We start from the raw sequence: 27947 nt of genomic DNA on the forward strand, positions 1-27947 counted from the left end.
CTTGATGCTGTTTTTCCACTGCTACTCAGCGTGCCAAATTCAATGAAGAGGCCACCGAGCACCAACACTAAAATGGGCATGCCATTTGTTGTGCTTCAGATCAGATATGGTACAGTTGCAAATGAGAATGTTCAACAACACCAGGGTTTGCTGACTCATGGTGAGGCTGCAATTTACTTTCCCTCACATAGTGTAATGTTTGAAGCCCATTTAGATTCCCATGTGAAAACATATTTTGTCCCATGTTATCATATGTTGCAACATGTGGTAAACATGTGTTATCAAATGTGTCCCATTTGTAAAACCTGGGAAACTCGTATGTTTTTTTCTGGAAGGTTTTTAATATGTAGTTTGATTAGGCCGAGGTAAAAATAGTTTTTCAGATTTCAGTCTGACCTGATGGTGAGGACAAGGAGACTTAATGTGTTTCAAAATTCTCCCAAGTGTCTGCTATCCACAGAGTCTGAGGTTGTTCATTCAGCCTTACAGATACTGAGTGAATTTGGGGATGTTTTTAGTGTAGTGGCTTAAGGGGTTAACCTGCGCGATGGTTCTATCAGGACACCAGCAGCGTATGAGGAGCAGCCGTCTGAAACGGTCCAGAGCCTGGTCATAGGAGTTGGGCACCACCTCCTCCTCCGGGGCCTCCTTATCAAACCAGGACTTCCACTGCTTCTCGTTACGACTTATCTGGAAGAAAAGTGTAAACAGCTCTGACACAGGAACTCAGATAAAAACAGCAAACCTTTCAGTGCATCACATGATGTCAAATCTGGACCAAGAAAGAAGAATGTAGAAAAAACTTCAATACAGCCAACAATAAAAATACATTTGGACCCAGATTGATGGCCAATGTGTCATTCGAATTAAATCTATCATGAGCAAAAAAGAGAAAAGCAAGGATCAAATGTACCCTATGTTTCTGGTAAATATCAAAATGTATTCACTCTGTACGCCTCAAATTGTCCAAATTGTCCTAATGTGCTGAAGGACCATGATGAACATGTCCCTTTCTGTACTTGCAAAACATGTTATGAGGCTGCTTATTACTATTTGTGTCACGTCTTCTCTTGAAACAGTTTCCAAATTTGTTTCCGAATAGTGAACAGGAAACTGTAAACAAAAGTAAACATAAATGCTTCATGATACAAACAATGTCTTATATGTCAATGCACTGACATATAGTTTAAGTCTTAAATATGGTAAGACTCAGCTCAGACTGACACATCGTTTAACACATTAAGCAACTCAGATAATTGTACAGTTAGAATAACATCAGGTCCTAAACTGGCAGTGTGGTATGAAGCGCTGTCTGTAAAGCAGTTCATATTGAATGAATATAAACACCACGATGTGATGTGAATGTGTGGCAGCATAACATATGCCAATATACTGTGTACGTCACATAGCCTTTTAATCACTGTGTTTACATGCAGAGGTAACCAGATTAGTGGGGGAAATCAAAGTAACATATTTACATCACACTCATGACAATAACCTTTCAGCACATGTATTGTCTGTCTACTGTGTCTCTAATCTTTCTCCTGCAGAAATATAGCTGTATTGACCAGGTTTATCTCAATCCTTTACTTAATAAACTAGGCTTTATTACAGACAGCTTACACTTTCTTCAGTGAGTCTAAAATATATGATATCTATATTATAATACAGCTTACAGCTCAGATAATGACGTTGAATGATTATATGTGTCATTTTGACACCCAGCGTTTCCTTTAATGAGTATTTAAGTGAAGCAACTACCTGCTTTATGTTCATATAGTTGAATAGCTGCTTGTTTTTGTCTGTTTGCCACTGAGGAGCTCCACTTAAGAATCTGAGAGGTTAATGCTCTGTTCAAGAGCACATTAACGTGAGAGTGTGCTACATTCAAGTCAGACATCTGAAACCCTGCCATCCCGTCCTCACCTTGTTCTTTTTGGAAGACTGACTCTATTAAACAAAGAACGGTTAATCCACCTATCCCTGGTAATCATGCACACAAAAATACATGTGTATCTGGATGTGCACGCGCACACACACACACACACACACACACACACACACACACACACTGTTGTCGTGTCTGTAAGTGTACACATGCTCAGCCAAATGTAATTGATTGGAAGTTTCTTCAAACTAAGCTCATTTCACAGAGCACTGACTTTTTCCCTCCATGGGAGCCACCAGGCTGTCAGTCACCCGAGGGTGTGTGTGTGTGTTTTTGTGTGAGTGACAGTCCATCATGATGTGTGTGTGTGTGTGTGTGTGTGTGTGTGTGTGTGTGTGTGTGTGTGTGTGTGTGTGTGTGTGTGTATGTAGAGAAGAGAGAAATGAAGTGAGTCATGATGAGACTGATATTGCCATGCTTACTAGAGCAAAGGAGAGCTGTGAAAAGTATTTAATAAGCACCTGGAGACTGCTGTCTGTGTCTGTGTAGGTGTATGTGTGTGCGCTAACACACTTTGCTGCTAGTAGATACAAGTCCATGTGGGTAAAGGTATCATACACCTGTCAAGGCTGGCCTAAATTGATCGAGCTGCGTTTGTGTGTGTGTGTGTGTGTGTGTGTGTGTGTGTGTGTGTGTGTGTGTGTGTGTGTGTGTGTGTGTGTGTGTGTGCACTCCACCTGATCCAGGATATCAGAGAACTGCCACAGTTTGCTGAGCTCTACGAGGTTGAGCCAGGTCATGTCGAGGATCCATTTAGCCGGTTTCTGGGGGCAAGCCTTCAGGTCCAGAGAAGCACCTCCTGGACGATACAAACACAAACACTTACTGTAAACAAACACACACCTGCATGTGAATGTACACATAAACAGGCAGACCCAAAATGAAAAAAAAGATTTTTGCACAAAAGAATATTTTAAAATACAAAAACACATCATGATAAATGTTTCACAAACATGCAAACTTGTAAACACAATCTTCAAAATCATTCACAGAATATTGTGACTCCATGATCAGGAGGTCGGCGCTGACAGATGGTGAAGCTGCATGCGTGAAGCAGACTGTGTCTGTTCGGTTTTGCCATTGCCTTTGTTGGCTTTTATTCCTGCAGTGAGGAGCAACCCCCCCATCTCTGACTCATGGACCTGCTGCAGTGCCAATATGCTAATAAGTGTGTAAACCCTGTGATGAGCATTCAGAGACATCCACACTGCAAAGTAAATAATGAATACAGAAAACAGAAAGAGCCTCAATCTAACTTCATCAACAGACCTGGAGGCTAAGAGTGACAGCCGTACAACAACATTTGTAACTTCTCTTTGTTTTGTGTTGAGATTTGAATTCAGTAAAAAGGTATCTGCTACTGTATGATGTGCAGACAGTCTTTGTTCGGTTAAAAGGTCAAAATCATAACTAATACTGTAAATATTCCAGGTACTGACACAACAAAGTGATACCAGAAGATAAGATGTAACAGACTGGCACACAAAACCATGACATATCTGGAAACTTTTGCTTTTCCAAATATTACAGCTGACTTTACAGTCACTCCAGTCTTCAGCAAACACTGAAGTCTGAAATATAAAATCTTTGATTTTGTTACAGTGTTTGATAACTTCCTAAAATTCAAAACATGTCTTCATGGCTCAGTGTAGATGTTTTGAAATTCCCCACTTCACATCCAAGCACTTAAGAGGAAGATTTAAGGGAACTTTTTGGTTAGATTACAGAGTGAGGCTGTTCATCTTAAAAGAACATTACAACTGTGTTTGCATTTGACCAAGTAGACTTTCCAAGCATAATGTTTTTTGAAAATCTTTTTCCTTCTCTGTGGGCGTTCAATAAGTCCATTTATTGTATTTTATTAAAGTATGGAAATTAACCTGTTGTGTGTGCTAATTCATCACAATAAACATGATACATTTGACCTGGTTTTACTTCTTGGTGTATATATTTTTGTATTTGATAAAAGTTTTAATTTAATTTAATTTATAATAAATATAGTTGCTCTATTTCGATATTTTATAATTAATTTTGTGTGAATTTTATTGATTTATTTGACTATATATTTATATATTTAATTATACTACTTCTATTTTATTCATACATGGGGGGTGTTGTTTTATATTGTTCTTATTGTAAAGCACTTTGCGTTGCAAGGGATTTGTATGAAAAGTGCTCCACAAATAAAGTCTGATTGATTGATGGATTTCATTTAATATAAAGATCATATTCTATTTCTTTATGATTACAATAATTAATTAAATTAATATTTTCATACATCTGCATGCTGATTTACAGGTTTGACATTCTGGCACCATAATTCATGACCATGATGAAGCTCTAAAAGTCCCACATTGTGGATGTTTGAGTGCATCCAACTATAACAAAAGAAAAGCAATCCATGCTGTTACGTGCACAAGTAAACAAGACAACAAATAAAACCTTCCATGTTCACGTGTGCCTCTGACCTTTAATGAACGTGAGAAACTCCTCGTGTTTGACCCTGCTGCTCTGCATGTCGATCTTCAGCGTCAACAACAAAGTGAAGAGGAACTTGTGTTCTTCGTAGAGCCCGCGCGCTGCGTACTTATACACCTCAAAGGTCATGAACTCTATGATGTTGGCGATCCGTTTGCTGGTGATGGGGCTTTTGGAGGACCTGTTTAGGTTGCACATCACAGCACACATCAAAGTTCAGTCAGTTTGCAGCTCCTGCTATAATGCCACAAAATTATAGTTAACAGTAATAGTGACAGTTTCTCCATAATCAAATACAGACTACAGATCACAGTAGGATCAGAACACACTCATGCGTGAACAGTGTGAACTGTGAGGCTCAGGCTGTCTGCGACATTTGGTAACAATGAATTATGTAAAAGATTCCTGTAGCTGTTGAGAGTACTGGAGTGATTTGAAAGAAAAATGTATGCTCTTCTACTTGAGCTTGCAATTATTTGTCACTTTATTTCACTTTGCATGATGCATAAACAACACAGAACAAACAAAGCGCTATGTCCATAAACAGTTCACGATTCCGTGTCCAACCTGTAGTTTTAAAGTGACTCAGTAGCTTCTACCTTTAACATAACAAGCTGAAAATAATATATTTTCGTTAATTAAAGGATCTGATCTCTCCATCCTGATACATTCATTCTTAACTCAATCCAAATGAATATATATCCCACACACGTACCATAGACAGCAACAATGAAGTATGAGATAAATGAACAGAAAAACAGTTTGAGACCATGATAAAACAGACATTTATGATGAGGATTCGACTGTTATTGACTAATTTGTTTGTTGTATTCGAGAAGCTGAGCTATATATAAGAAATGGACACAATAAAAATGAACACCTGTTACATTTAAAGCAATTAAATCCAGTGGCCAGCAACTAAAACTACTTTTATAAGTTTAAACAGCTTTATTGTGATGCTACTCTACCATTTTTAGGATTTCAACAATATTCAGGAGTCATCACCTCCACATCACCCTGAACAACGGTCATGTATGTAGACAACACAAACAACAAAATAATTCCTCATTCGGGAAGCAAAGAGCACAAAGCTTCTTTTTGTTACAAAGGCATAATAATGAGAAGTAAATAGTAATTGTAAGTTAGCACCAAAAAATGTATACCTAGACATCTTGGCAATTACATGCAATTTGATTTTCCACTTTGTATTTTTTAATCATACTGTTCCAATGTGCTCTGTGTACAATTCTAACATTTGGTAAAACATAACATAAGGAGCATCACTTCCCTGCTGTAGTTACTGTGTTGAAATGTGGACCAAGTAGAAAAACAGCAGACAAATAAGGTAGGATGAAGGTGTTGGGGTACAGATAGGAAATGTCTGGCTTTAATACACATTAATATAATTTTGCCCTTTCTGAAAATCTGTGTTTTGGGAAAAGTTAATATAGCATCATGGATGTCTGCATCCTAATCAGATTCAGTCGCCTAGAAAGTGCAACTAACGATGCCGAAAACAAAAACAAATCCTTGTCTGAGAGTGGGAAAAACACAATGAGAGGAGAAACACTCATGGGCCAGCTGCAAAGGATCCCTCGCTATGGGCATAAACATGTTTCAACCAACACAAGTGTCACAATAAAAATGAATTTCATTTTCGGGATAAACTACGTCTTTAAAGGGCAAACCGATTCATTATAGAGAGCAGAAAATTATAAATGCCAGAGGATTCTCACCTTGCCAGAGAAAGGTCAAAGAGGCCCAGGAACTGTCTCAGAGAGGTCTGATACATGACGTTCACCATGCTCATCTCTGTGATCAGGAAGTACAGGATGCTGCCCCTTGTGGCCACTGAAAACACACACAAACACACGGGCACAAAATGTGCAAAACAAGCTAGACTGTGAAGGAATAACTTTCTGAATATTGTGTCTGTTGACTGTTTCCTCTTTTCATGAATTAAATCAATGTTTCTTTGCACAAAGGCCTCAAGCGCGCCCACCGAGTATAAAATTCATGATGATGAAGTGAATCAAAATATCTGTTATCAGTTTAACACAGATTGACACATGATGGTCACTGCTTGACCTGAATTACTCAAATTACTGAATTACCAAAACTACAACCAACAGTGACGTCACCGTCTTGCGAGTTCAGAGCAGTTTGGAGCCAGAAATGACCATATTTGGACGATCTGAGGGGAGCAAGTGGTGGATCTGACTCAATCTGATTGGAAATCCTGCACCACCGGCCTGTCAATCAAACAGACACACTCCCAAAAACACATCTTTTTGAGGCCTATTTTCTTATTAATGATGGGATTATTTTCAGATGGACAGCCAGAAAACAAGTAAGAAAGAGGGACTTTTGCTTACAACACCATAAAACTTGTAAAAAAAAATGTATTGTCGCTTTTATTTAATGAGAGGAATTAAATGGGAGTCTATGGAGCCAGAGGCTTTTTAGAGCCGACCCCTAGGGGCCCTTGGTGGTATTGCAGTTTAAGGCAGTTCTGTATTGGCCTCATTTTTCAGACCCAGAAGCTACTGCCACATTTATTTACAGTCAATGGATTGTTGACTTACATCTGGCAGACACACTGTGACCGACCAGAGTAAATAACCAAAACAGTGTAAGTTGTGTCTTTGAGGCGGCTGTTACCTGGTCGGTACTCCTCTCTGGCTGCATTGATCTGGATCTCGGTCTCGGCAGCAATCAAAAGTTTCTGAGTGACCTCCTCAGCTGTGCGCTTTGTGTTGCTAAGAACGAGAATCAGACTCTCATCATCCACCAGTGAACCCTACAAAAACATATTTATAAGAGAAAGTTAGAAAAACAATGAAAATGGAAACATAACTTTGGTAATTGAATTCAGAATTAAAGATAAAACTGAAAAATATTTATATTTTTTCTATGATTCTTGCACTGGGTGAACTCAATTTTGTGCAACTTTCATTGTGAAACAAACTTGTTAGTCAACATTTAGATGTAATCCAGATGAGCATATTTTCCAGCATAGACTGTATCACCAGTCCATTTTTCATACTTTTATCAAGCAAGAAAGCACAAAGAATGAGACAAACTGCTTTTACAAATTAAAAGATAAGAAGAATTTATAGAACTTGGTCCCGACACTGCTCCAGTTTACACACTAAGAAATGTCACATGCCCATTTCCCTAATTCAGTTGGAGGCAATGCTGTTTTTCATTTCTAAATTTCTATGTCTAAATGATGTTTAAAATACATCATAATTTAAAGATGTATTTCTTGCCTGTGTGCTGGTCAGTCGGTAGAGCAGGTTGTCCTCCAGTTCCTTCATCTTTCTCTTGTTAGATGTCACATCTTCCAAGAGGTTTGTCCTCTCCTTCTCCAATTCCTGGTTACACACACACACACACACACACACATGCGCGCACACACACACACACACACACGCACACACACGCACACACACGCACACACACACACACACATGCACACACGCACACACACGCACACGCGCACACACACACACACACACACACACGCATGCACGCACACACACACACACACACACACACATGCACACACACACACACACACACACACACGTACATATAGGTTATAAAGCTGCAGGTCAGCTGCGGGTCATTAAAATCGAAAGGTTTTTCACCTGTGGAGCAAGAATTTGACCAGTAAGATAAAGGCATTTTAGATTGTGACATACTGTAAGTTAACATTCAGGCCTGAGAGTGGCCAACATGATAGTAAAGCACTTGTAGGACTTATCTTGTCATCCGAACCAAATGACGGTTTGGTCATTAGTGGCTGTGGCTATTTTAACCCTGTAAATGGCAGCGTCTTTAATATGACGGTGAGAGTCATATTAAACACGCTGCCATTTACAGGGTTAAAATAATTTGATTAAAAAGTTACCACTTCTGTCACGCTGACAGGTGGATTTTAAACCAATCACAATGCTACTACAATTCAGATGAAAGGCTTTCATAAAGCAGTTTTTTTTTCTGAGGTTTTAGGATAAATGCTCTTCTTATTCATATTTAAAAAAATAAAAAAAATAAAATCTTTAATAACAGGCAAATATGATTTTCACAGTGCCTTAAAGCCTGACACTTCAGCCTTTTGATAACACCACACAGTAACAGCGCCATGCCCTGAATGTAAGTGAATACATTACATGAATTAAATGGGCTTTACAGAGAAAATAAATATTGTCAAGACAGCAGAGTGTGGTTATAAACTGAGACATAAAGTGAAAGTAAATGACTCAACAATGATGTTGAGCTCATGAAAGCAGCAGGTTTTATTGCTGAGAAAGTAGCTTCAGCTCCCATTATGATTAAATCCATATTTAGTACACAGATAAGAAGCTACTCCTCTCATCTGGCATAAATCTTTCATTCTATGATCAGCCATTACCAGGGAGAAAATTGCTTCTCTGCAGTCTTTTCAGAGTGACAATCAATGCGTCCTCTGCATTGGTGCATTTATAATGCACTATTGTATGAGTATGAATGAGTCAAGTCACTGACGCTTTAGATGTGTGTGTCTTTGTGTGTGTATCTGCTATTGATGCATGTGAAGACTATTTCTGGGTGACTGGTTGTTTCTTCACACTGTCTGTGTCTAAGAGCATAATGATTGCCATGTTCTATATTCACAGGGCGATAATGACCTCCGAGTTATATTGTCACAGTTTGTGCTCGCTAGAGAGAGAAAATTAGGTACACAGTGGGGCGGCTGCATTTAAATGGTCTCCAAGAGCTTTTCGAGGGACAAGAAGGATCTACACAAATAGCATTAAGTCAGTGGTACATCCTTTGTGTGGGAACATACTGGGACTCAAACTAATTAGCAATGATATAATAGAACATTATAACTTAATTTAAATAAGTCCCTAAATTATGTATACAGTGGCCACCATTTTGTTTGAGCATACCTGCTTCTCAGTGAGGATGACTCTGCCCAGCAGCTGGTCCTCCAAGCCTCTCATAGTGACAGTGAAGTCAATGATGGAGGAGCGAGCACTGATTTCGGGAGTGTAAGCCGGGTTAGGCAGTTTAGTGGTCATATATAGACGAAAGCCCTTCATCACATCCACCTCTTTGTCACCAACTTTCACCTGCAAAAGGAAGGCATTTTCATTATCAGTTAGAATATCAACTATCCACACAATACCAGCATGAAGAGCATCACAAAATACCTACACACATGCATATGTATCACAAATACATGTTATTTATCTTGATTATTCAGCCAAATCTCCCCTAAACCACTTCAAGACAACAACTCCAGGACTTATTTGTTATGAACTAAAGAAACAACACGACAGACATGATAAACACTTTGCAGGACAAGCTGCTCAGAAACATTTCCTGTCTATATGGTACAAGTGTGTGCATGTGCATGGATGTGTGCCTACATTTGCCCTGATCAGCAGTTAATTACTCGTGGCAGTATAACTTCTAATTATCCATCTGCTGGTTTTTCCCTGGAGCCGTCGACACCTTCACTTCCTCCTCACACCAGGATATTAATAGAAACTAAAGCTTTTCAGGGAGCGGTAGGAGGGAGACACACACCTCTAATCGGGTTATTAAGTAGGCAAGAGACTTTTGTCTGTGCTTACTTGCAATAACCACATGGTGTGTGTGTGTGTGTGTGTGTGTGTGTGTGTGTGTGTGTGTGTGTGTGTGTGTGTGTGTGTGTGTGTGTGTGTGTGTGTGTGTGTGTGTGTGTTGTATTTTTTTGTTTGATGCATGTGTGTGAGTGAGAGGGGAAGCAGCTGCAGTGTCAGCTGTTGACTATCCAGCATCAGCCACAGCCAGAAGTTAACAGGCGATAATGAGAAACAGAAAAAATGCCTTTATTTGAAAAAAAAATCTAATAAGATTACCAGACTTATCACAGTGTGAGTATGTATGCTGTCTGAGCTTTCCAACCTGTGTCGTACAGTTGGGACACTTGGCATGGCTTGGAGGTGCTGGCACGCTCCCATCATGCCTCTCACAAGCACTCAAAACACACCTGTCCGCATTTCAAACTCTTCTAACTAACGGATAAAGAAATCCGGTACACGAGAGTCTCAGTCGGTTTGTTTTGCCATTTTACCTTGTAAGTGGAGCCAGTTTTGATGAAGTTTTTCTCGAGGATGTTGTCAAGCGCGGGGTCCAACTCCTCCCCGACATCCTCAATCAAAAGGGGGCGTCCAAGAGACAAACTGTCCTCGAGGTGGTTCTTGAAGTACTTATGGTTCAGTGAGGTGATCTGAGATCAGAAAAGTGAACATGTTTAAAAATGCTAACTGTGTGATTTCAATATGTACGGGGGTCAGAAGCTGATGATAAATTGGCAAGTCAATCACCCATCTATGAAACAGAGAGGGGAGTGCATCTGATTCTGTCAAATAAGGGAGACGTGTTTGGTTTCTCTGTCATTCTCTCAAAGCTACGTAGGCCAACCTCTGTCTGGGGACTGTGACTACTCAAGCTAATAATACACCAGTTTTAAAGCGAGCCATTTTTAGAAAACCTTATGAAAATAAATCCAGTAGGTCTGATGATGTAATTTGTAGAAAAGGTTGAAACCTACGGGAAATGCATCTTCAGGATACTCATAATAGGATTGCAGAATGCATTCTCTCAGCTCAGAGATTGCCCCTAATTGAGCCAGTGACCTTGGCTGAGCTTATTACGCCTGCAGGGTTTTACACTTCTTTTTCCAGTATGCTGTGCAACTTGGTCAATGGAAATGGAAGGGCAAACAGAATGCTGCGGAATCTGAGAAACTCTGACTATTATTACTATCAAGCAATGTAAAGATTTTAGAGACCACTAACAATCAGAACTGACATGGAGGATTCAGAAAAATTAAAGAAATCCTTTATATTGTAAAGAGATATGTAACTCAGAAAAAGAAGCATAAAACACACTGATATTGAAATATGGACCTAGGGTGGGGATAGTTTTGGTAAAAAGTTAATGGAAAGTACTCATCAAACCAACACAGTTGAAAAAATGCCGAACCTGCAGTTCACTCCTGGCCTCTTTGTTTTTGATCCACATTTTTCCCTGTGTCTGTGGGTCAATAAGGAGGGGGAAGCGAGCCGCTTTGGTCACAATGATGCCGTTGTGGATGGACAGGTCATCATTGGGGAGCCCCTGTAAGACAGAAGATGAATGATGGGTGAGGCTCAATCCTAAGTAATTAACATCAACATAAATCACTTCTTTTTATTTCAAGTATTCAAATCAACCGGCAACCAACAGTGAAGCCTATGCCGTTGTAAAGCCTTGAGTTGCATATATGGATGAGCTGAGCAGCAGTGGATCTGACTCAGTCTGATTGGGAACCCAAGGAAACTATGCCCCGCCCACCAACAGCTGAAACCTGTCTGCACCACAGGCCTGTCAATCAAACAGACACTACCCCAGAAACATTTTTTTTTTAGGGCTAATTTCAAATTAATGAGGGGATTATTTTCAGATGGACTGCGAGTAAACAATATAAAAAAAACAGTGACTTTAGCAAATAACACCAAAATGACAAGTGGAAAATGTATTGATTTTGTATTTCATGAGAGATGTTGAAAGGGAGTCTATGGAGCCAGAGCCTTTTTAGAGCCAACACCTAGTGGCCCTCCGTGGTATTGGAGTTTTACACACTTCCGCATCGGCCTCCTTTTTCAGACCTGGAAGCTGCTTTTATTTACAGTATATGATTGTAATTCATTTAACTTCACTGTCGAGTATGTGATTTAGTCATGGCAAACATCCAAATAATAGATACATTTATGCTACAAAGAAGGAAGCTGATTATCAATACTTAAGTACCTATCACAGTCTTTAACTGCAGTCTTCCAGGTACAATAGATCAACTAGATTAACATTTTACAGTACAGAGTTATCACATACTGTATATTCTACATCAATAAGCACTAAAAAGGCTCTTTGGTAGCAGTAAACTAAATGGATCACTGACCTGTAGGTTCCACTCACTAACAGTGGGCGCATCAATGAGCAGCTCGGTCACATTGAGGTTGTTGCCAAATGGGATGCAGCGCTGCTTCAACTCTCGCTGCCAGTCACTCAGGAGCAGATTACGAAACTCCTGATTAAATGGTCCGGAGTAAGAAAGGAACGCTGTGGCCAGCAGAACATCACCTGGATCGGGACGACACAGGTGTTGTTATGAGGTCACACTTAAATACTGGTGAAGTCTCAGCACAATCAGATGAAGCAAGTCCGTATTAGGAATTAATTGTCCAGTCAAACAGTAATATTTTCACCACAATGCTGATAATTGAAGGATTAGCATGTGTTTTTGAAATGATGCCTTTAGGCTAGTTCTCCAAGTGTAACTTTATTTGCTAATCACCCAACCAAACCTCAATACTATGAATGATAGAGCATTAATTAGTACATCTCTCTGCTGCCATGGTTACATTTTGAAAGCTTTATGATACCCACCCACAAGACGCTTGGTTAGGGCAGCAAACTCTTTGCTCTGTTCCGTCCATCTCTCCTTCTCGCCAGCGAGACCGCTGATGAGGCTGGATGCTGTCTGCATCTTGTGTCTGCAGCGTTCAGCATCCTCCAGCAGTGCCTGATGGGAGAGGGCCCGGAAAACAGGTCAGTAGGTTGATGTGTCTGTTCAGCTTTGTCTGTCTGTCTGTCCATCCAACTCTTATTCATCCATTTATTCTCTGTACATCTGTATGGATTTATACCCCTCTTTATGTCAGTGTATATGGACAAAGAGTGAACTTTTATATGAACAATTCCTTTGGATTTAAGATGGTCTCTAATCCCACTACAATAGGATACACACGTGGGATTGCTGATACGCAGATGACAAAAAACACATATACTTGCATGCTATCTTTATCTCATTGTGGATATCCCTCAGGTGCCTCAGTCCAAAAAAATGAAGGCTGGGTTCATTTAAACTCAAAATTATCCTTAGCAGTCAATAATTTCTGTTTCTTTAATAAAGACCCGTTTAGGCTTTCCCTTTATTAAAGAGCGAGTGAAAATCAACAGTTTCTGTCTGAGCCCCAAAAGTCTTGCTGGAGATGAACAGCTCTGTGTCTCAATCACAAAATTATAAGAGTCAACTTGGGCAGTCCTGATTTCTTAAACTACTTTAATTACCACATATTTCAATGCCCACCTTCTCATACAATAGACACAATGTTTAGCACTTGTGTTCACGAAACATGCTGCTGTAAAAAGGACAGGAGAGACCTGGGACAGACATTGTTCTAGGACATTATGAATTGAACCAAGGCAGCACAAAGACAGCTTTACTGTAGGAATTCAAACTATTGTACAGCACAGCAGGTGAATTATGTAGGTAATTGGATCACCCGTTTGGATCCAGGCTTAAGAGTTTAATGTTATGTGCTATTCAATCCTACCTAAGCAAAATTCATTGTATTATGATTATATCACTTCAGTGGCTCCAGTGGAAATTTTTCCAAGTAAATGATAAAGGCATAAAGTTCCATATGCAGAAGCAGCAATATACCATAAAGAATGAATGTCACATCTGCTTTATTGGACATGATGTAATTGGTTTGTTTTTTTAAGCACATACTGCTCTTTGATTGAGTGGTAAACTGATTTCATAGTTGTTTTTTGATTAAGTTAGTAAAGCGGTTGACCTGTTTCTCCATCATAGCCTTCTCATACTCCCCCTGTACCACATCCAGCTCTGCCTGCTTGGCATCCAGCTCAGCCTGGGCTTTCTGAAGATCCACATTAGCTATGGCCAGACGATTCTGCTGCACTGCCAAGTTAGCCTAAAAAAACAGAGAAGGGAAAGATGGAGAGAAGAAGAGAGAGAGATCTGAGATGCTTTCATTGCACATAAAACCCTGCAGGGTTCATAGTCAGTTTTCTTGTGATGAGGCTGTGGAAGATGGAGAAAATGATGAAAGACCAAACGAGGTGACAATGTGAACGATTTGAAAGAAAAGGAGAGAGTGGTGTTGGGAGTGAATGCTTTTTATGGAAAAATAATGGAGGAAACTCTCAATTTAGAGAGATGAACTGATTAAATACTTCAGAAAATGTTTCAGCTCAGGTCGTGACAGATAGCATAAAATAAGCAGGGAGGTGGCAAGGTCGGAAGTACATCTTTTATTAAGACTTTAGAAGTGTAAAGACAGCTTTAAGAATCAAACTGCAGATGCAAGAATAGAGATTTACAAGAGAACCTGAGGGAGGTAGAGAGAAACTGGAGCTAAACAGTGGTGGAGAGCTGACTGGAAGGCCAAAAGAGGAAGAAAGAGTCTGAAAGATGACAGCGGTAGGAAAAAAGGATATTTTCTGGGTAGAACTGAGGCTGTGGAAAAAGCACAGAGGTTTAGGGACAGAGATTCACAGAAATGTTGTGGTGTTTCCTTAGTGTGTGTGCGTCTGGGTGTGTTTGCGTGGCTCGGGACGAGGAAGTCGGGTGCTTTCATTTAATATTAATTGGCATCTGAGAGGACCATCCCTGCTTGTCTTTCTGCCTGTCTGTCTGTCCAACTGTATCGCCGGCTGAGAGTCTAACTGGCCAGCTTAGATGGAGGCCATCACTGAGCTGGAAACCAGAAAATCAATTTGCTAGGCTGTGTTCCACACTTTAGCTAAAGGTCAGGATCAAAGCAGAGAAGCGAGCGGTTCTCGTGAGGGTTGTAGAGAATATGAGAAAAACAGAATATGTTTGTTTGTTTGCGCAAGAGAGAAAATGAGAGAAGCAGAAGAGAGAGGAAAGCAAATTGTGAGAGATGGAACAAGGGAAAGTGGAAAGGGAGTGAGATATGGGTGGGGTGAGCAGAAACATGATGGTGGAGAGAGGATGGAGAAAATTAAACGTTGCAGATGCAAAAAAAACAAGACTGAAAATGAGACTAGCTAACAAGGGGGAAGAAATTAGATAAAAAAGAAGAAGACACAGACAGATGTGAAATTAGAGTTTTATCATCAGGCAATGTTGTTGGTGAACTCGGCAAAAAAAAAAAAAAAAATTGCATCAGTTAGCTTTTTAAAGATTGTAACACATCGGACATTCGCTTTCAAAATATGTGACCTGACAGAATGATCATTGAGATCCTACCTTATTCAAATTCATATTTGCTTTGTGTTCATGAAAGCCTTGAATGGAAGAACCTCTATAAAGGACAGTCATAGACATAAAAGACTGACCTTCACAGTGCACTCTAAAAGAAATTCTGGTGTTTCATAGTATACACCAATAATGGTCCTGTCTGCTGTTCTTTAGACTGTCCATTTTGTCATTATGAGAAATAATAACAGTGAAGACTTTTTTCAAAAAGGTTTTGGGACATTTGCATGAATTCACTGGGTTAAACTAGCAGGGTGAAAACAGCTATTAGCTAGTGAATATATCTTACATAATCCAAGTGCTGTGAGAGTATAGATATGTATGGTGCCGTATTAGTCAAGTAGTTTGTGTTTGTAGCTGTGTGTGTAAACACAGTGTTTACTGTAGAAATCAGAACATCTCGTTTCTTATGTTGTCGAAAGTCAGAAGAGTTTCTCAAGTTCATTCATCTCAAATCTTTACATTGGTGTGACTTTGATGTTGCCTTTTACTAATGCCAGATTTCTAAATAAAATGACGAGTAAATTCTGATCTCACACACAGAAAATCAAACTTATTTCATCCTACAATATAGAGGATAATATCTAAATGGTCAGATACTAATTAGTATGATCTTTCAGTGCCCCAATCAGGTCTCCACTTTGTGACCGTGATGAGGACAGTGAGTTTCATGATTAAGCTGTCTGCATGGGAAAATCCATTTCTTGGTTTGTATAAAGGGATTAAATTTAAAAAAGACCCATAAAACTTGACTTGAGATGCACCCAGTTTTATCTTTTTTGTATTTGTGCGCTCATGATCTGTCGATAAAAGCCTAATCCTTCCTCAAATTTGTGGCACTTCTATTACCTCCACTGTCCACAAATTGTCGCTGCCAAAATGTGAGAATAATTTTTAAAAAATCATTTTTAAATCAGAGACAGTCTGTGCTATTTTGTGTAGCCTGGGGCGTTCCTGCAGAGAAACAACCACTCTCCTCCAAGTGTTTTTTATTTATCAGAATGGAAGAGTTGGAGAGCATGGATTTTACCCAGGGAGTGTGTGCACACAACTGCTATACATTTATTAGGGTGATGATGATGGTTCTATCACACTGCCTGTCTCAGTACAAGGGATTTTAGCAGCTTGATATATATCCATTTCTGTATAATGCTTTCAACCAAAAAGAATAACTTTTATTAAAAAAAAAGATTTTGTGCTGCATACTGTCTAGAAACACAAACCACTGTGCTAAATCTACAACACTCGATGTTACCTTCAAGGGCAAGACTTCCTTGTTGATGGAGAAGAAGGAGGCCATGGCTTTGGTCCATGATGCAAGGCCGGCCACATTGCCACACACCCTCTTCGCTGTTTCGATGTTGTAGTCAGGCATTTTAAAATAAGGCTGCAGCAGCTCCACCATTTCCTCATTAATGGTGTCTTTGGGGAATTGCTTCAAGAGAAAGGAAGAGGCAGAAAAAGGGGAACGGGTGTGGGGCAGTTTTAATTGAAAGAAAGGAACTGGGACTTATTTTAGCCTGGACACAAATAATATACTTATCAGCCACACATGAACTCTATCGGAATCTAAAAACATGGAATGCAAAACTACATGAAATTAAAACAGCATGAAATTTGAGTAAAACGATTTGGATTGAGAGAGAAAGACTGGGAAAAGTTCAGGTATTAAAAGATGGAGAGGGGAAAAAGGAAGAGAGGACGTTATTGAACAAAATCTACATTTTTTTTTTCCAGGAGTCATCTTATTTTGGTAAATACACACCGAGATAAGATCATGGTCATCCTGTATATTTTCAGAATAATTTTGAACATAAGAAACTATAACTGATTTTGATGGAAGAGAAGGTAATAATCCCTTCCATATGACTTCCTTGGAGTTCAGTCTGGTCCCTCACTAACGCATGTACAGTACAATGATTTTACCTTCTTTTATGTTCAGTACAGTAAATTAATACATGAGCCACAAAGGTATATCTCCTAAATCATGTGTTTTAAGCTATATTTGAGCAGTTTAATGACAGCATCTACACTTTAATTAGATCTCAACTGTACAAATTGGATATTGGTAAGTGCACCTGCAGGCTGCCCAGGAAGTTTCCAGCCGTCATGAGCTTTAGGGATTCCTGCCAGGACGGAGTGTTACAGTTCTTCTCTGTGTCCATTTTCACGGTGTTGACCCGCCTCTGGAAGAGCAGCAGCACGCAGTCCATGATCCGCATAATGAGGTGAGGCGGCCGGCCAAGTGTTCGCACAGTGGCAATGTCTGATGGCTTGATTGTCTGTGTGGGCAAAGACAGAGGAAACAGAGGAGATCAATTTCAACACATGTCGTGTTGTAAGGTGATTAGAGAGAGAATAACTGTGATGAGAACAAAGAAAAATAACTTGTTTTCATTTGAGCATATACTGTAAAGAAGGCAGTGTGTGCTGTAGGAAATGCAACCAGAGGAACTGACAAAAAGAGACAGTGAAATACAACATCAAATTAAGTGTAAATTCCAACAGAATGAGAGGCGTTCAGCAGAGGGGGACATGGAATCATCTCAGGGGACTGATTAAAATGAGAGACAGCAGAAGTGTAAAGAAAACGTCCCAGTGAGAGTTGTTTGGCTGCTTCATCAGGCTGCCTGCCTGCTTGACTCATTTCTGCTCTTTCCTCCCTGTTCCATTTCCATTTAGCCCAAGTCCAAAGTGAATCTTCCACAAGACATTCAGCCAGCAGACAATCTGGTTTATCATGTACTTCTACTGTCACCAAGCTCCTCTATTATCCTCCGCTTCTCATGGAAATGTCTCAACAGGGTTACAAGCAAATCATTTAGTTACATTCTACAGTATGTACTATAAAAATGCAATTGTGGCTACTGTATTTTAGTTTTCTGCTAGCCAGTCAGCTTTGTGGAGATTCCTGTGCAAGGCAGCCACTGTTGAAATATTATACAATGATAGTGTTCTCTAACATGAAAGAAAAGCATCCTGTAGGAACTCCAGCCTCTGTGACTTATTCCCAGCTATTACTGCTATTGTGCATCAGTAATGAATATTGCTGCTGTAAAACAATACTTACAAAAATCCCCTTTGTGCATTTTAACAGAAAATATGGGCAGATTGTAGTCAGTTAGTGAGATATGAACACACAAAGTGTAAATCTCATGACCTTCTGGCAAAATAAATACATACTACTTTTACGAAAGTGATGAACAAACACTATACATATAAGACCTTGATTGCAAAGAAAAATGCAATATGATCATCTGAATTTGACGAGGCTAAGCACCTGCAGTCCAGCCGGGCTCTGCCAGACTCTTGCTCAGCTTCGGTTTTCTTCACTGTGACTTTAGTCTGGAAACTTCAGCCAGTCTGAAGGGCGGACCAATCAGTGACCAGTGTCGCTTGGTAAGTGTCATGAAGTTGAAGTCATAACATTTTTTTCTAAATCTAGTTGCAGCAGTGGTGGATCTTTGGTGCATATGATGGTCAATACTGATTGGTTTAAGGCTGCTCCAAAACTAACCTGAGGTCTACATCCAGTAGGATGAAATGACTGGAAAAAATGTCCTAAAGAGGGTAACCAAACATATATTCACACAGTGAATTTGGATCTTGCAACACCACATTAGCTGCAGTCTGCCCCTGGACTTAAATTAATTGGTTATGGCAATATTATATTATTGTATTTTTATGGAAACGTGTCATTGTTTCTTATCAGCTGCAAAAGCAAATAAATATATAATGAGTAGATTTACACTTTTTCCAGTGCTGTCTCAAGCCTACAGCAAGAGCAGATGTAACTAATAGAGTGTCCACTACAGAAAACAAAATCGTACCCTCTCTGTGTTCATCTCAATCATCCAGGTAGTAAAATGTCAAACTGAAAGTAACAATTACAAGAGTCTGACCAGGGTTGCCTGTTTGGAAATCCAAGTTTTCCATATGTAGCAGCAAGATACAAATTCTAATCAGGGCCCTGCCACAGGAGGTCTGTATGCAACCATCTACCCAGGAGGACAGCTTTAATTACAATGCAGCTCCAGGCCCCAGAACACCAGACTAAATTTAAACACACCAGCATAGGAAGGCTGTGGGCAAAACCTTCATGCACCTTCACACAGCCAGTCAAGAAGCACTCTAAGTGGAACCCTGGAGCAACACAAAGTAAGAGAGCAAAGCAGATATCAGCAGGGTTTGCATTCAGCCACACACCGAGGCACAAGCAACTGCTGCGACACACAGTTTACTGACAGTTTCTCAACCCTGAGGCTACGTTGTAGAGCAAAATTAATCTGGCACAAAGAGCATACAGGAGTAGAAGACAATGCATGAGGAGTGGTACTGCATCACAGGCTTGATTAAAATTGGTCACAGTAAATAGGTGATGAATATGAACATTGAGCCCTTACAATACTATTCATACTGTACGCAGGCATTCCTCATTTATTAAATATATAATTGAAAATAAATATTGTAAAAAAGTCTTTCAATAATTTGCAGAGAATGTCCTCATGACATTTCCCCCCCTGTGGAAACATACTAACCTGACGTGTCACATGGTTTGTTACACAGAACAATGCAAGAAGCGGCTCTGGAAGTTATTTAGAAGATACTTGGCAGGTGAATGGGTAAATAATCTTTTTATCACTGGCTTATTTCAATCGATCAGATCATTGCTGGGGTTTTTTTTCCAAATGAACAGTTCCTTCTCGCTGTTGTCACACCTAAACCACGGCCATAGGTGTTAGTAGTTTCTCCTAAGATGCTGATTGGTCCGAACCACCGCCGGTTCGGGATCAATCAAACTTATAACATGAAGCTCTACAAGATGGATGTGGTAAACCCATCTGCTTGGCAAATTAAGAAACATAGAGTTAGGTAAAAAAAAAATTGGATTGGATTTTCAAGGCGGTAATTTATAGTGTGTTTTAGTCTTTAAGCTATCAATAGGATGGGAGAGTCACAATAAATTAGAGCTGAACCTTTAAACTTTGGGCGATATTTGTCAAGAGGGCTATATCTCCCACACAGTTCTTTCTATACTGATGCAAACCTACTCAAATTAAAACTTGACACTTTAAATTATTGTCCAAGAGCAAACATGTACAACTGTCCAAATTCTTATGATCTGTCTGGACTGTCTCACTAAAACTAGATTGGGATTGACTGAAATCAAATGTTCATTGTCCCGAATGCATCCTACTGACTGATTGAAACATGTATTCCTCATGATGAACTGCAGTCACTTTGCTGATGCTCAGTTTTATTATACACTGCTTTCATCAGGTTATTTTAATTTGTGCAATTCTTCAGTCTATGACTAAACTAATGACATTCCCATCATCTTCAGGTGTATTTTGTGTTTAGTACTAATTAACAAATGTTAGCATGCTAGCATGATTAAAATAAAGTGAGTTAGCGTTTAGTTGTTCTGACTAACGAAAGTTGCCAACATGGCTGTAGACTCTTTGGCTTGTTCACATACAAAACATTTATTTTTACATACACAACTAGTTTAGACTCAATTCTGTCCAACTGAGAAAAATAAAGCTGATCAGAAATCTGGGAGTTGCATATTCAACATTTCCTATACCTGCAGTGCAGCCTCTGCCTCCTGAAGAGCTGGCCGGGCAGCTGCCAGTTTCTCCTCGGCGATGGCCTTGTCAGCTGAAATACGGTCTACGATGGCCTGAGCCTTGTCCTTCACTTTCTGCACCTCCACCTTCACTCGCTCTGCTGCCTGGGCTTTTACTGTCACCTCCTTCAACACCTGGAAGTATTGACAAAAAAGAAACATCTCAACTTTTAAAACTTATTCAATCAACACAAGAAGAACTGCTAATCTGGTGTCAAATGTTAATGCCATTCATTATTCGAAGCAAACACAGATTGAATCGAGACATACTGTATGGCAGAACTGCTGACATGAGCAAGAATTGTAACGATAATTGGGAATACAACAAGCACCCACTTGAACGTCCAAGCACAAATTACAGCAGTGGACAAAATTAACGCTTTTCTTTATTTCTTCTCTATTGAATTTTTGTTTAATACTTATTTATTCATTCATGTAACGAAATAGCTTATATTTCACTGCTGATCATCCACATCGACATATACCTGCACATACACTTGGAGTAAAATATAACAATATATATAACAGCAGTCTGACATTGTCAGTTTAGTTCATTATGGACTGGGTTGCAACTTTGATCTTAAATTTCTGCGTCACAATTCAAATGTAACAAAATAACATCACCTGTTTCAAAACCTACCATATCAGCCTTATCATTGGCAACCTGAAGCTCCTTCTCTTTCACTTCCAGTTCTTTGCTGAGAGCTGCGACAGACTCTGATGCCTCCTTCAGCTTTTGCAGACCAGTGTTCATTCTACACCAGAGAAACATTTAACACAGTCAGCCAAACAATATGTTCTTATAGCATAATTGCACCCTGCTACTACTATATAAAATAGACTATCTGGGATACGTCAGCAGGTCTACAATGCAGAATCTTTGGTTTGCTGTGCACCAAGAGGTGAAAATACTTTTAGATTATTGCAAAGGCTTTTCATCTTTTGTAGGTTTATGGTAAAATATGGCCAGAATATCAATTTCATGATATCACTTCAACAGCTGCCAAGGAATCTTGGCGAGGCTTGGGGAGTATCTGATAATCCAACATGTGTGATAAAGGAGCACAGTAATGTTATGTTTTTCTCAGATCTGGTATGTCGTTGAAAGGTGTAGTTTATTCTGCACTCTCAAAACATGACTCATGACTGATCTGTTCTGGACAGACCAATCAGATCAATTTGACAATCATTATTTCATTAGTCTGCAACTTAATCATCTGTACACTTGGTGCCATTAGTGAGTTGATAACTATCCCTGATTCCCAACCCACTTTAGTTGCTGGCTTTTCACAGCTTTCCTAAAAACACATCACCAATGAAAGGGAAATGGAAAACTTCCGGCTAAGATGGAATAGCAATCACCCTAAATTCTACAAAGTGCTCAATGTTACCATTTTAACAAATATTTAACTTAATTATTTAAGTCTGTTTACCTGTTGGCAAGAGTCTGTACTTCAGACCTCTTCTCCTTATAGATGGATTTGTAGCCCTGAATGAAGGACAGGTAGGATTTGGGTGTGACGTGCGTAGAGCGTCGGTATCTAGATATAAATTAAATTTGATTAGATTCATTTCATGACATATTTTAAAGTAGGAGAATCATGCAATATTATAACATTTAACCTGTAACCTAATTCAGCAGAATCTTGAATACCTTTCAGAACCACTAGTACTCAGTGTTTCATAAGTAATACGTACATACATTTAAACAGACAGAAAGATAGGCACATGGATAGATTAATAGAAAATTGACAATATAATTGTATATATAATAATAGACAATAATAGACAATATAATAATTAAAAGGTAAATTGGCATTTATTTCCTGAAAAACGGCATGATAACTGCAGTATATCAAATTATATTCACCGATTCAGTTCATTTCATTTCAAACCTTGCAACTGGTGACATACTAAGGCAGTAACAACTTTACTTGTACTTTTAGACTTTAAGACTAAGTCTATCAGCCCATCAGTATATATGCACATACGTACATACATATACAGTATAGTATTCAACAGTTGGTTGAATAAAGTACTGTGCAGTACCTCTGGAAGTAGTCCACACACTTCTCTGCCACACCGTCCTGGAAGGAGCCCATGCACTGAACCACCTCACTTTTGACCTGAGGTGAGCACTCCATGTCATAGACAGACAGGAAGTGCTCTGAAACTGAAGGACAAAAGGAATGACAAGGAACAGAGTTAACAGGCGAGTAGAGAGGAAACTTGTGACAGCAACCAAACTTTAAACATAAATATATCTAAGCTAACTTCCTGCTTCATACACTCACATTGTCAAAAAGTCAAATTGTTTTTCAAGCAGGAATAACTGCAACTGCATGACACATTATGGATTATTGGCCTTGGTACATCTATTGCTATAACATCTGAGCCATATGACTGACTGAGTCAACAAAGTAGAGAACGGACATTCAGAAACAGAAGGCGAGAGCAGGGCATGATTGGAAGTATTGATATTTTCACAATTCCCTGACAAAAAACACATGTTGAACAGATACTGTTTTTCAGGACAAAACCAATTACACAGTTTAAGAATAGCTGAAAAACTGAAGACCTTTTACATTTTTATAATTTTCAATTACAGTCAAGCAATAAGCTGACAGAACCTCTACAATATTGTAAAAATGAACAACTGTAGTCATGCTGCTGGGATTTATGGCAACAAACACAATTTGAGAATTCTTAATTTTGATCTGACTTTCAGTAATTAGGAAACACTCGGAAGACATTCTTAGCAAAGTGACTGAGTGATAACTGAGTGTTATAATATTATCGGAATATTTATTCTATAGCCATGGTTTAATAGCACTTAAATAACAGCAGCCACTCTAAGAGTACAGCAATATCCAACAAAAAAATTCCTTTATTGGTGTACCTGCAACAAGAGCGTCTTTAGGCCAGCGGCTGAACCAGTCCATGGTGCAACCAGATATCAGCGCTGGGAACTTCAGCGCCCGGTTGCGGAACTTTTCCCCGACAGGTGAAAAGCACAGAACGACGTGAAGATTATGGCGGACGCGTGACATAAAGTAGTCGTACAGGTTTTCATTAGTCGGTGGTCGTCTGGGAAACTCCCGCTTCATGATAGGGATGAGATCGCTCAGGATCTCATCAATCTCATCACGAGCGAACAAGTTGGACACCTGCAGAGAGAAACACACTCCTATTAAGTCACTGATATCACAATAATATCATATAATATTTGTATGTATACTGAAAACATTTTACATTTAACATTAGGTCAGGTTTAGAGGTAAAAAAGTATATATATATATATTTGGTAAACTCGTTCCCTTCAAACACATTATTTCATGGATTTCTTCATATTTTATCTGTGTGCTGAAGAAACTCTGAATTGATTTGGTGGTACTGCATTCTTTCACATTGTTTTGTGTCAGATCACTAAATCCCTCGTTGCAGAGACAGAGAGCATGCAACTGAAAGAGGAGGGAGCGAGAGCATGGGAACATGTGGTGTTGTGGTTACCAGCACCGTGTCTCAAACCATCTGCCGCTTTACTCTCACATAAACAACAACATCACACCAACAACTCACTCTTCCTTTTTGTTTCTAATCTCTGTCACCTCTGTCACTGTTTCTCTAACACACAGCCATCCCAACACTACAGCAACACAAAACTCTCTCACCAACATATACAAACACGACACAGAAACCTCTCACCTGCACACCAACAACGGCCAAACACACATAACACTCTTCCCTGGTCCTCACTTCAATTTCCCTCCCCTGGCAAAGCAGCTGCTGCTTAAATTATTATCTAGCCAGGGAGGTAGAGGAAGGGTGAAAGAGGAGCTGGGGAAAAAGACGAGGATAGCAATGCCATCACGATGAGGCAGAAAGCAGGGGAACACAAAAAACAGTTTAAAAAAAAAAAGAGAGAAGAGGTGGAGGAAAAAGAGCAGGACAGAGGAAGAAAAGATGAGAAAATAAGTTAATAAAAAGTAAACAGACGTGGAAAAATAAGGGAAAACAGGTGGGAGGTAAAGAAAAAAACTGAGGAAAATGGGTTGTTAACATGCTGTATGAAAATGCCAATTCTGATTTTTATGTTTGACGGCTTTGTTTTATATATAAAAATGGAAGCCTGAATGTAAACTGTTTTTTACACACGTCATGCTGAGTATCATTATGATCAGAAGGGAACACTTAAACAACACATCCTAGATCTCAATGAATGAAATATTCCAGTTGAAAATCTTTATTCATTACATAGTGGAATGTGTTGAGAACAAAATAACATAAGAATGATCAATGGAAATCCAAATCATTATCCCATGGAGGTCTGGATTCAGAATCATACTCAAAATAAAAGTGGAAAAATCAGATCACAGGCTGATCGAACTTCTGTGGACCAGCATATGGTCTTCCAATGGGTCTGAGGATCTCATCCCAGTATCTAATGGCAGTCAGGGTCCTGGATGAGCTGCACTACCTGAGCAACTTCTGTGGGTTGTAGACACCGCCTCATGCTACCTCCAGAGGTGAGGGCACTGGCAAAATGCAAAAGTGACCAAAATTCAGCCAGAAAGGACGAGGACAGAGAAATGGTCTGGAAATGGAATTAGATTGGACAATGCAGAGGACAAAATAGTAGTACAAAGGAGTACCAATAGAAGAGGATGAAGGTAATGAGGGGCAAATGAGCAAGAACAGGAGGAAATACAGAACAACCAATGAGATGAAGAGGATGAGTGGGAATGGGAAGACAGAACAGATTGGAAGAGCAAGTATAGAAGAAGAGAGGAAGAAAATGTGTACGAGTAGAAGAAAAACGCAAACTGCAAAATAAAAACAGAGAGCAGAGAAAATTGCTTTGGAAATGCTTTTTTTTTTCTCTCATCACAGCCGCTGTGTCCAGTACAGTGGATGACTCTGGGACTGCAGCAGGGAAATGTGCTAACAGCGGCACTTGACCTTGAAACTGCCTTCTGTTACAGAGAAATGCAGTAAACAAGCCTTTCTGAGTGCTGCATTACAGAGAGGACCGAGCTGTAGCTGACTCTTCTGTCCATTGCAGATTAATTTCATATTGAAATCTACAAGAAAATAATAGTGGAATCGTATTGACAAGGGAAATGGAATTTGCTATTTAATTTGATTGAACTGATATAAACTGTTCTGCTCATATCCCAGATATAGACTACATGGTTTTCTCTTCTGTCTGTGCCGTCACTGCCATGGTGTTACAGTCACGGAATGTTTATTTCACTCCAGGGTGAATGCAGTGTGTGAATCCATTTTGTGCAACACAAACTAGATCATGTCTAATATGAGTATCTGAGTCAGTGCAGGCCACAACTTTGCATATCCAGGGTAGGTTTTCCTCACACTAAACTGTTGATCATTAAAACTGCCATAAAACCCCACATGTGCGCATTCATTAAAATGTAATACATAAATCAGTCAAATATACATGAGTGAATAGTTAATCCATATTTTTTGCCTCAACATGAATATGTTTAGACAGAAGATGTTTCCCATTCACTATTTTCACGCAAATTGTACTAATAAGCAAAGTATATTATGTATGATATATATAAACAAAGGGGGCACTCGGAGGGCGCAAACCTTTTCTACATTTAACTTCACATTAAATATATGATCATATAACAACAAACATGGATTTGTGTATGAATGTTTTGTGGTCTTCTTCTCCATGTGTGTGCTCCTGACCTCTCCAGACGACAGGACGTTGTTCATGTACTCCAGGAAGGACTCATCTTTGATTTCATTGTCAGTGAAGATGAAGCTGATGCCTTTTCCATTCTGGCCAGCTGTTCTGTACAAACCCTTCAGGTCATCCATCAGATTGGCTGTGTTGTATGAGCTGAAAAACAACAAAATGTATTAAATATATATGCACACGGACTTTCTCTGCTAAATAAAATGGTGTAATATAATAAAAACAGTGAAATAGTTTCATTACATGTTCAAGCTGCCGGTGCATTTATTGGTGGAAGTGGTACACAAAAAAGTGTGAACAAACTGATCCATTTTTGACTTTATAGCTGATTAAAATCATGACCTAGCTTGTGCGTCTATCTGTTTTGTGTTTGTGTGAATTGAATATATTATTAATGGGGAGATGATAAATAAGTGAGAGTGAATGTGAAAAATTAACTGATGAAATGAATTGCATGTAAAACATGCAATACTATTGGTTATTTGCATTACCTTGGTTCTATTATGAGCATCAGTAAGATGTCTCACTTTGGTAAATGCACCGTAACGTATTCTCATAAGAACTTACAGCATTACACCAGCCCTGAGTGGCTCACAGCTACGACGTCTGTGTCAGACGAAACGCAGCATCACTCGTTATTCAAAACAAACGCTCCTCTTCTCACCTTTGAGCCTGTGTGGTGTCACATCTCACTCCTCTTAGAAACGGGGTTATGAAAGTCTCCCAAAGCTCTGTGTCACAGAGTCTCACCATGGACAACTTATAAAATCTTACAAATTTAAGGGGTGATGCTCAGCTAGCTGTACAACAGATATCCTGGATAGAGTCCCTCTTAAACAGGGCCTGAGAAGTTGCGAGACCCCTCCTACAATACGCCCACAACCCAGCTGGAATCTGAAGGCATGAGATGTAGAAGGTCAATGTAACAGAATCCTCTATCCAGTGTGAATGACAAACAAACCGTGTCTACATGGGGAAAAAAAAGAGACTTGACTGTACTGGATGTGCTTGTAAAAGTCAACTCCCTGTGTGTGTGTTTGTGTGTTAGAGA

General features: G+C 39.4%; 1 protein-coding gene across 1 annotated transcript in view; it reads right to left on the reverse strand.

Moving 5' to 3' along the window:
• Nucleotides 1-27947, reverse strand: part of dnah5 (dynein, axonemal, heavy chain 5) — an 86780-nt gene that overhangs the window by 11927 nt on the left and 46906 nt on the right. The window contains exons 60-79 of the mRNA XM_069143218.1: nucleotides 26887-27040; nucleotides 24068-24335; nucleotides 23218-23341; nucleotides 22602-22709; nucleotides 21809-21923; nucleotides 21127-21303; nucleotides 17618-17821; nucleotides 16795-16974; nucleotides 14092-14229; nucleotides 12896-13031; nucleotides 12408-12589; nucleotides 11453-11587; nucleotides 10539-10694; nucleotides 9367-9549; nucleotides 7699-7803; nucleotides 7088-7226; nucleotides 6163-6277; nucleotides 4417-4607; nucleotides 2626-2747; nucleotides 541-690 (exon numbers count right to left, since the gene is read on the reverse strand). Coding sequence (XP_068999319.1) covers nucleotides 541-690; nucleotides 2626-2747; nucleotides 4417-4607; nucleotides 6163-6277; nucleotides 7088-7226; nucleotides 7699-7803; nucleotides 9367-9549; nucleotides 10539-10694; nucleotides 11453-11587; nucleotides 12408-12589; nucleotides 12896-13031; nucleotides 14092-14229; nucleotides 16795-16974; nucleotides 17618-17821; nucleotides 21127-21303; nucleotides 21809-21923; nucleotides 22602-22709; nucleotides 23218-23341; nucleotides 24068-24335; nucleotides 26887-27040 — 3082 coding nt within the window. The remainder of the gene's footprint in view (nucleotides 1-540; nucleotides 691-2625; nucleotides 2748-4416; nucleotides 4608-6162; nucleotides 6278-7087; nucleotides 7227-7698; nucleotides 7804-9366; nucleotides 9550-10538; nucleotides 10695-11452; nucleotides 11588-12407; nucleotides 12590-12895; nucleotides 13032-14091; nucleotides 14230-16794; nucleotides 16975-17617; nucleotides 17822-21126; nucleotides 21304-21808; nucleotides 21924-22601; nucleotides 22710-23217; nucleotides 23342-24067; nucleotides 24336-26886; nucleotides 27041-27947) is intronic.

Source organism: Embiotoca jacksoni, unplaced genomic scaffold (assembly GCF_022577435.1).
Source record: "Embiotoca jacksoni isolate LCO1_2020_lvr unplaced genomic scaffold, fEmbJac1.0.p SCAF_11, whole genome shotgun sequence".
In the NCBI taxonomy this organism is placed as follows: Eukaryota; Metazoa; Chordata; class Actinopteri; family Embiotocidae; genus Embiotoca; species Embiotoca jacksoni.